Genomic DNA, 10,545 nt, shown 5'->3' with positions numbered 1-10,545 from the left:
TTCATATAGGAGTGGGCTACAGCATCAACTTGATGAACAGAAAAGCAGGACTTTGATATTTTCTTTAACAGGCTAATGCTGAATGAAGCCATTGTACTTGGAAGAGGTTCTTGATTTCCTACTCAGAGACTGGAGTAGGATTTTTGGCTTGGGGGTTGTTTTTTGTGTGTAAGATGCTCAACAAACAGATTTAAATTAAAACATCTGCAGGTGCTCTTTACAGAAACAAAAGGCTAATGTTTTAAATTGGTTAATAGAAGAACTGCAAGAAAAAGCAACATAATTCACCACTAAATCATCGTGGGTTGTGGCTAATCTGCTCACATGATGTGGAAGGAATCCTGTAGTCATGCCTGTGTGGCCAGTCCCAGACTGATATCCAGGTGAAGACAAGGAGTTCTGAAGATCACTTGTTTGTGGAGAAAAGAGAAAAAAGGTTTAAGCTTCCAAACAAGTTTTTAAAGTTTTTTGTTCAAAAAATAAACAAGAAGTCCTAGCTATGGCAATAAGGTGAGGCTTACAGAGATATTAGGTGCTGTATCTCAGGGGTTTATCCCTTGGCTACTTAGCCATCGTGGCAGCAGCTTCCAGAGTCCCTAGTGCATATGTTGTGCAATTGCCAAAAAAAAAAAAAAAAAAAAAAAAAAAAACAACCAACAAAAATATAATCCTCCATGAAGTCTACATAAACTCAGGCCAAAAAGAGGATGTTTGTGTCACAAGTGTCACTCCACAGTCTACTGCCATTAAGGCCACTGGTATTGACTTAAAAGGATCTCAATAGCTCAGTTCTGGGAAGAAGAACCAAAACCAAGGCAGGTCAAAGTGTCTGTGAGAAGTCTGATGCACTGAAAATTAGGAATTCTCAGAGAAAGAACAAAAAAACCAAGAGGTTAATTTTGGCTACCAAACTGGGATTTGGTTTTCTAGGTCATTGTTTTCATCCCATCTATTTAAAAAGAAAGTTAGTGCTACAAATATGCAACTTCAAGACGACATATTCTTCTACTGAGTTGCACTGAGAAGCAAGTTAGATAAGCCCCTCTTACTGCCGTCCACCTGCAGGGAAGCCTCCTCTGTTTTCTTTGATTTCCACTGGCAAAAACAGGAAACAAATCCAAGAGGGATGAAGTACTGTAAGTAATTGTTCTTTTTCACTGACTTCACCTCTATACCAATTCCTTGCCTGCATCTTCTCCCATCCAGCTGGGGCAAGGCATAAAAGAACCGATGTAGGTACTGAAGTGTAACTGGGAACATGACACTGTGAGCATGTGGTCCCTGTACAGAGGGTTACACGGGATCAAGTTCTCTTCTCCTGTAAGGTAGCACGTTGTAACTTGAGTTCCACTTTCATCTCACAACACTTAGCCCAGATGACATCCATGCCAAGCTGACTGATATTTAGATGTGTCTCTTCATGTGGAGGGCGAGGTGATCCGACCTGGAAAAACATCTGCAACATAAAGCAAGCAGGAAATGAAATAAGTATAGGATTCTGGAAAACAGGGATTCTGCTTCTTCCTTGTTATGTACAGGAGAAAATACATATCCCAGTTTAGAGACATTCCTGGAGCTATCCATGGATTGCCACCAAAGCCTGTGTGATCGACCGCTGTGACCACAGATAGGCAACTATCCTGGCTCTTCAGCACCTAAAGAGATGACTTTTATACCTTCCCTGTTCCTCTCCCTCTCACTTCTTTCACTGAGTCATATATCAGGGAAGAGTGCTCATCTATGCAGCTGTACTATAAAACCAAATATTCAGCATGCATATGTTTGCATATTAAAAAAATAATTAAAACAAATCACTTTAATTCAGCAACACCATTTTTCAGAATACCAGCTTTCTCAAGTGCCCACTCCTTGCAAAAAGCACCAAAGAATGATGCTAGTTTTGAAAGCTGAATTCTCATTTCTAACTCCAAACTGGAAGGAAATCTGGCTCTCAGAATTTGGAGGCTAACAATCCATCGGGGTTCATATCTCTCCCTTCCTCTCAGCTGGGAATCTGGGTGGTAATATGTGGATTCTGATGAATATTATCTCCCTGAAGGATGTTGACAGAAAATATTATGCCTATTTTATAGGAGTGACAATTGAAAGACAGAGAAGGCAAGGAAGCTGTAAATCACACAGGTGTGGTAAAACCAGAGGAAAAAAAAAGAAAGCCAGGACTTGAGATTTCAACTTCTGTTCTTTATCCACAAAGACTTTCCCATCTCATAATAAAACATAATGTTTTGTCATTCTGAACATGTAGCTGGATCCTGATGAGATAGACTCCATGGCCATTAGATATGGGATTGAAAGCACCGATCCATTACACCCACCATCACAGTGCCATTTCAGATAGTACAGCACCGGCAGCAAACCACAGGAGAAGCAGGCAGTGGTTCTGGCTCCTACCCCACAGCTCTAAAATGGAGCCTGTCACAGTGGCAGGACTCAGACACACTCAGAAATTAAACTTCTACTAGAAACTTCAGCTGAGCATTTAAAATCAGGAGGTTTTCAAGTTCCCTGCAAATTCTGGCTTACCTTCTTTCCACCTTAAGCCACAAGATACTGGCTTATTTATTTTAAAAACATTTACTACAAATATCACACCAACCCCCATATACCTGTGGCTTTTGAGTAAACTGGTTCTGTAGGCTCCAAGAACACTAGGAAAAGCTACTTACAGAACTGATTTGCCTGGCACATCTTTTCAGTGCTCCACAGAACTAGAGTATAAAGCAGCCACCAATAATGGTCTGAAGAATATCCAAATGGCTTATTGTAAGAATCAAGATAGCTCATATATGGGCACCAAGTGCATTTTTTAAAAAGGAGTAGTTGGGTGTTTTGTAGTTTTCAGAAAGAAGAAGCAGAGGAACAAAGTGAACAACCCCCCCCAAAAGCTAATAATGATAGATTAAAAAAAGAACAGTCAATCTAAACACCCAAAGGACAAACAACCTAAGCAGAGAAAGGCTGAGAAAGAGAACTATAAAAATGAAACTATTTTAAATAGTTTCATTTCTGTCCTGCTGAAGTATTCCACTGCACATGTGATCAATCAGCATCTACACACAGAAATGGGTGATCAAGAGGTACATTTTTAAGACAAAGAAACCTTAAAACAAGACAACTTCCACAAGAAAAGTCATTTACTCATCTTCTGTGAATGAGCAATGAGCATAGCTCTGCTCAAGTCATCTCTTCTCTACTTGCAGGGCTTACAAGGGAGTTAATACCTTCAGAATGGCAAAAATGAGACTTCAAATAGGATGGAGGAGGCATTCCCCCAAGGTCCTACATGAGGCACAGCAAGGCACTCGTGAATCTGACACTGGACACTGGGCTTTCAACACAGCAGGCTCTGCACAGCTAGAATTTTCTAGCCCTAGAGTGACAAAATACATCCTGGGACCAATGTCTCTCTCATCAGTCTTAAACTGAGAAAGCAGCATGCTCTGGCTACAAGGGCTGCCAAAACAAAACAACAGCTTGAGTGGCTGCCAAAAAGACATGCACCAGCTGGCACTTCAGCCTAGGACTAGTCATAAGACCCCCACCCAAGTACAGCTTTTCCTCTCCAGTTGTCTCTTTTACAGATGCAACCCAGGAAAGTGTATGCTGAGTCACACCACAGCCAGATCTGTTAAAATTATAGATTCAGTACATTGCTTCACATCAGTAACTACCATATTAGCACCCATAATATTTTTATAGGTAATAAAATAGTGCCATATTTGCTAGTTTATAGCTAATAAAGTGGTACAATACTAATTCTTCACATACTCCCGCTGACTAATTTGATTATTTCTATCTCTTGGTAAGGCTGGTGGATGTGGATATTTATTTTCAACTGTAAAACAGTCCATACAAAATTTTTGCAGCTAAATCACACTGTCAAAAATCCTATTGATTACTGGACACACTTCTTTTTTTTTCTTTCTGGAACTAGAGGCAGCAGTGGAAGAGGCTCCACAGGATAAGCTGTCAAAGGAAACTACTCTTCAGAAATCAAGGAACAGGGGCTTGCTGGTCTCTAGTCCTGCCTATGGCATGAGACTTTGTTCTGCACCTCTGGCTCTACACCTCTTTCAGTTCCAGACCAGCTCTGCACATCACACGTGGGCCCATCACAGCCTTCTCTGTCATCCCCCCTCAGTCTAGCTCTTCCTAGAAAGAACAGTTTATGCTAGAATAAGACACTCTAATTATAAAACTCATGCAGGGATGTGTGATACACAAATTCCCTGCTCCCAGACATGATTCCTTCCTTTCTCTTTTTGCTGTATCTCCTTAGCAACACAATACTGCTTGGCACTGAAGCCTCTGAAGGAGGAAAAAGGGAAGGTAAGTACAATGAGAGAGAATATATTGCTCAGCCATCTTTCCTACCAGCTGTAGATTTTTCACTGTGGGATGTGTTCATTCCAGCTAAGTGCACTCTCAGCTTGCTATCAACAAGGAAACCATGAGCACATGTGCACATATGCAGAGAAGAATATGCATCCCAACAGTCTGGCACTAAGCTGCTGTCTCCTAAACACCTATTTATCCAGAACCAGCAAGTGCCACTACCCTGTCAAACTCTTCCCCTTGAAGTGCTGAGGGCTTGCACGGTGTGAGGAACAACCCTAGCCTGCATTTCTGAAGAGCAAAATTCCTGGGGAATGCTAACAACCAGCATTACCCTGGCATCTGGAAGGCACTAAGGACTTTCCTGGGGTGCCTTCCACACCACTTTAGCCTTTTCTCCTTTCTCTTCTGCTGCCACAAAGCCACACACCACTTGCAGTACATAAGATGATGTTACTCAAAGCAGTGGTAGTTTGCCAGCTGTGACTAACAATGTGATCTGTGGGCTGCATGGTGTTGGGATAGGGCTGGGACAGCAGGAGAAGAGAATCTCATCTTATCTTATCTCTTTTGTTATAAAATTTACTTATACACAGAGGACATTAATACTCCTTTGACATTGGTCAGAGGGTGAGAGACACAAGCACATCTAAAAACAGTCTTGGAAGGGAACTGCAGCCAGACTGTGTGAACATCATGCCCCTCTGCTATCTGAATCACCCCTTCCATGCTCTGTTTGCCAAGATACAGCCTTCAGCTCTGAACAACAGGCACAGGATTTGTGCTACATCAGTGTTGTTAAAACAGCTCCAATCAGCTCCTTAAAACCTAACAAGGCAGCATGTCTGAGAGAGTGGTCACAGCTTCTGCTGATAAGAGGGAGTGCAATAAAGAGTAGCAGTTCAAATACAGAGAAACTGTTCTCCAGCTGGAACCCTGGCTCAGGAAGGCACATCTTTAAAAGCCTGCCTAAATGGCTAAAGGCAGTTTTGGGCTCATGTTTCAGTGCTTGCTTGAGGTGACCTCTGCAGTAGGTGGTAGCAAAGAGGCCTGCGAATGAGAAAAAAATGAAAAACAGTAGTATGGCAGAGTGGGGTAAAAGAACAGGCACTGTCACTCTAAAAGCTTGTAACAATTAACTGGGGGAATAAGGACAAATCTGCCTCCTATCACCACACACAAATAGTACGGGCATAGCGTTTAACAGTGCACAATCCTCAGCACTCCAAATTTTATTAATAATGTTTTCCCTTCATCTACAGATTCAGCAGAAGAGCAAAAATGCATTAGATGATTACAGGAATATATCTCTTGACTGCAGTGACTGAGTTTGCTGCCAAAGAGAAAAGCCAGGTAGAAAGGGATAATATGTGGAGGGAGAATAATGAACACTTAACAAATGGCTGAAAGAGACCAAGGAGTTGAAAATACCAGCTGTATTTCTCTAGATCTCTGCTAAAAATATTGTTTGTCCTGACACAGAAACCCTAGGGCTGTATGTGTGTGTGTGTTTGTGGGGCCACTTGAGGAAAGAAAAGAGAAAGGCAATGCTTTACATTTAAAACAGAGGATATAATTGTTCTCATTCACAGAAGTGCTTAAACAAAAGCAGAACTGCAGAGGTCCCTACTTGGCTTATCCTGTCCCTCATTCTAAGCAAACAAAAGATGATCCAAGGATAAAACAAAAGATAATCCAAGAGGAAGCCCTCCCTGGGGGAAGGGGGACGGGAAGAGGGGAGACAAGGGCAGAAGAGCACTTAAGGAGATGAAGCTCTTGGAAAGACAGGATGTGAAAATGATCAAATTTCCTTCCCATAAAAGGATGGGGTCCCTTGTTTATGTCCCACACATCCTCTCTCCACGCATATTCTCTGTTGGTCTGGTGAACCCACAGGCTTCCTAAAGGCTTTATTGTATTACAAAACGTTTCCTTATCACAGTCGAGAACCTTAGTGCTGCATTAAAAAGATGGGTAATTTTCTTAAGCCTCTTTTAAAAATATATATAAATAGGATTAGCTGGATAACATGTTCAGATGCAAGCACATTATTTGATTACTCAATAGTGGATCCAGGTTTCACCCAGGGCACTGCCAATCTTCAGCTGGGGGGGTGAGTGGGGGAGAAGTGCTCATTGTTCGATGCTGTCAGTGCTGTCAAGAGTCATTACAGGGGTAATTGCTTTTGCTCCACCCTGATTTCTTATCAGTTGGGATTGGGGATGTGGAAAAGGGTGTTCTTTTGGTTTTGTTTCTAAATTGAAAGAACCCAGCTTTCAAAAACGCTCAGCACCAAGCAAGGACGAGCAGATTTTTCAGAGCAGCTCAGTATTTACTGAAGCAGCTGGAGCAGTGAGGCTGCAGAAACGAGCCACGGTGAGAGCTGCAAGGGCGGCTCTGGCAGGAGCTGCTCAGCTCACACCACATTTCCGAGTCCCAGAGCGCTGCGGCTGCTGCTGACAGGCTCCTCGGGAACCTCGGCCCTGTGCACCTGTCAGGCTTTCACATCTGGGCCCTCTCACAATGAAGGTGCAGAGTATCTCCCACTTCAAACAGATGTCAAGAGTGAGATTTAAAACTGTAGGAAAAGATTCACTAATTAGCAGGAATGTGCAGAGATCATTGATCTTCACAAAACAACCCCCTGAACTTGAACGGTAAAATGTGTCTAAATCGCGCTTGGGCTTTTGAGAATGGTGCCCTTTGTTGTCTTTTCTTTAGGAGCCCTGGAGTCAGTGCTGAGAGAAGACAACCATGTTACGGAAACTGAATGCTTTTTCCTAAAGGTTTCTTATAGATTTGGGCCACTTGTGGCACACAGCCACACACTCCCCATTCCTCCTGCCATACACCAATGTTTTTGTGAGGCCCACCCTGCCAAAATGTGGGTAGCCAGCAGTGGTGCTTGGGGTAGTCCTTGAAGCAGAGCAAATAGAGGGAGCTTTGCCTTTGTGAGCACAGCAGGCTTACAGGATCAGGAGACAGAAAGCTGGGGAGATGCTTTGTGGAGAGGTCCATCACTGAAATGGTCTAAGGCCCTCTGGATGTCTTCTCTGCTTTAAGAGTATTAACAAGACCTGCCCTATGAACTGAATCCTGTGCCCACAACAGACACCAGCAGGGTTCAGTCAGGCCTACACCTGGTCCTACATGTTATTGTGTGCTGGGGGATTAGACTGCTTAGGAAGAATTCCCCATCTGCCAGCCTGCCTGGCCACTAAGGCAGAGAGGACAGGAGCTGAGCAGAGGGTCCCTCCATGGTTCAGGGGTCCAGGCAGTGGGACAGAAGGGGCCTCTTTGCTGGGAGCCAGGTCTCTTGTCTCTAGGAGCTGGCAGCTCCATGCTAGTCACAAAAGTCCACAGGTTTCTTGAACACCATGCTAGGAGCTGCATTACCTGTCACAATGGTTGCATTTAAAGGGCTTTGCACCCGTGTGCTTTCTGTAATGCCTCGTGAGCTCGTCGCTCCGTGCAAAACGCCACTCGCACCCTTCCCACGAGCACTTGTAAGGCTTCTCACCTGCAGGGGGGAGGAGAGAACAGTCAGCGCGGCAGCAGCAGCATTACTGAGCACTCAGCTTCAAAGCCCCGTGTCCTCCCACCCGGCCTCTAACCCATTCGAGTCAGATAGCCCTTCACACAATTCATGGTCAGCGTGGCATGCAAATAACTTAGGGCTTGTATACTGGGGATAGTTCCAGTCCAGATTTTACCACAGCTAAAATTCTCGCACAACCTTTTATCTTGTTTCTAACAAAACCAGCCAGCTGGCCTTTGAAGAAGCCTTGAGTGTCCTCAAATGTCTAAGCAGCTGTGTGGTTGAAGCTTGATTTTCAAACAGCTTTTCAGCTCACTCCAACCTTGTCAGATGTATTACTGCAGTATTTGAGTGATTGTATTAACACCTGGACACTGAGTGACTGAGTGCACTACTGCTGAGTGACCACCACTACTGCATCACACGCTTTACCCCGATTCTATTTACCCCTTGTGATTCTGTTTACCCCTTGTGTGGCCAGCCTCACATCTGCTCCCCTCAAGCATTCATGCCTGCTGTCCCCAAGGACTGCACCTTTTTTACTTGCTTCTGACAACAAAATCTACTCCTGGGACCAAGAAATTATGTGAGAGGATACATTTTTATTTCTTTGAATTGGCTGGTCCTTCAGGCTTCTTGCACTACACCTTCATCAGCTGTTATTCTGCCCTAAAATATTAACAATACCATTGAAGGCAGTGAAATGGTGTAGTGGTAAGACAAGAGAGATTCTAGTCTGCTGGTAGGAGTTGGACTCAATGATTCTTGTGGGTCCCTTCCAACTCAGGATATTTCATGATTCTGTGCTCATATCTAACTATCTCCTAATGCACATCAGTCTCTGCAGATCAAAGTCTGCTGTGGTGTAACATCTGTGGAGTCATTAACACCTTCTGATGAAGAATCCCAAATCATGACTCCCTTTTCCTTTTCAGTGCGCATGCATTGGTGTGCATTCAAATTTAACATCTCCCCACACAAGAAATGCTCCAGTGCATCTCCTCCTATAGAAACTCCATGTCACTCTTCCCCATGCAGTCAGTTGAGATAAAAGTCAGACAGAAATCACTTTCGCTACCAAGCTTTTAAGTGGATTATTACTTATTTATTTGTTCTTAAAATTGCTAAGAAGGTAATCTTAAAAAACCCACCACAGGCCACACTGAGGCTGCAATCTCTAGACCAGTCACATGAAACAATCAGTTGACCACAGCAAAGACACAGATTGCTATATTTAGTGTGTCTATTCAGCAAGTATAAGAGTGAGATCTGGATATGGGAAACCTATGTATATCATGATGATGAACTGGAGAGGCAAAAAGAGCAAGAAAAGTGAAAAGGGAAAGAAAATTACAGCAAAATACATGAAAAAGTGCTATTCTCTGGTTTGTGAGTTTCTGCAGACTTCGTGCTGCACAGGCAGCTCTGCTGCACAGTGGTCATCTGCCCCAGAAAGAACAGCAGAATGGGCTGAGAACTCAACTGAAGTTGAGCCATTTTATTGGCCTTTGAGAAGTTTATTTGGCTCAGTAGTTCAATTAAAGGATTCATTGGGATGAAGTTGTGAAGAAGGGGCAGCAACTGGCAAGACTAGACCAAAATATCCATTTATCCCAGAGTCCCTGAATGAAGAAAGGCCATCCTGGATGTCCCTGCTGTGAGTCACAGTCCCCCATGGGAAAATGCCCAACAGGACAAGGAACTGAGCCAACAATAACACTGCCCCACTTAGAATGTGCCTGCTTGGTCATTTCTGCAGACTCACCTCTTGTCCCTTTATTCTTTGGACAGGATTTCTTCAGGAAAATAAGAAGTTAGAATCTTCTTAGTGAGCAGGGTGCTGGTGTCTTGTTTCTGGGCTGGTTACTCAACTGTACCTTAAACACTGTCACCAGTGCTGGCCCCATGCACTGGAGCTACAGTTGCAGCAGTCTCCCCCGGCCCTTTGCACCCTACCTGTCAAGCAGCATCTGCTCTCCTCAGAAAAAAGGGATTTCTCAGGCCTGTGCCTGTGCCTGTGCCTGTGATGGAGCACCAGTTTGTCTGAACATTTCATGGATTATTTTAAAAAGCTGTCAGTAAACAAGCCTCGATGATAATGTAGTTCCTTGGTTCTCTGACGCTCTCTAGTGCCTACCTTAGAGCAGAGACAGCCAGGCAGGGAAACTGCCTTGCAGCACATTTGCCACACACATGCTGCAAAGCAAATGCAGAAGATGACTGCTCAGCCAAATCTGGCAGGTACAGCCTGTCTGAAGGATACAGTCATCTACAGAGCAGAAGAGTGAAGAAAAAGCATCCTGGGCTTTCTGGGAAACTATATAGGCTACTAGGACAGAAGTGGAGTTTGGCTTGTTAAAATTTGTCAAGAACTTTGAAAATAGACAGTGCTATATATATATATATATATATATAGGTTACAAGAGACAGAAAAGCCAAGCACGATTACTGGGGAACCCACAGAATGACACATATCTCTGTTACTTGCTGCAGGGGCTCCTCTCCCAAGTGTTCCAGCTTTGGCCTTGCACAGCCCTGAGCTGAGTTTTGTTTTTCCTTTGTAACCCAAGCCCTGTTCAGCAAAATGTCAGACAGTACCTCTCAGGGCTGCAGACTGCACGCTGCCATAGCAGGGCTGCCAGTGCACAAGG

At 43.8% G+C, this 10,545-nt stretch overlaps 1 protein-coding gene across 2 annotated transcripts in view; it reads right to left on the bottom strand.

Moving 5' to 3' along the window:
- Positions 1-646: 646 nt before the first annotated feature.
- The window catches only part of KLF7 (KLF transcription factor 7), a 57,907-nt gene continuing 48,008 nt past the window's right edge, over positions 647-10,545 (bottom strand). For both annotated transcript variants that reach the window (XM_036387233.1, XM_036387232.1), the window contains 2 exons: positions 7,753-7,876; positions 647-1,456 (listed from right to left, as the gene is read on the bottom strand). In XM_036387233.1, coding sequence (XP_036243126.1) covers positions 1,405-1,456; positions 7,753-7,876 — 176 coding nt within the window. In that variant the 3' untranslated portion in view covers positions 647-1,404. The remainder of the gene's footprint in view (positions 1,457-7,752; positions 7,877-10,545) is intronic.

This window comes from Molothrus ater, chromosome 7 (genome assembly GCF_012460135.2).
Source record: "Molothrus ater isolate BHLD 08-10-18 breed brown headed cowbird chromosome 7, BPBGC_Mater_1.1, whole genome shotgun sequence".
Lineage (NCBI taxonomy): Eukaryota > Metazoa > Chordata > Aves > Passeriformes > Icteridae > Molothrus > Molothrus ater.
This window is presented reverse-complemented; position numbering and strand designations above follow the sequence as displayed.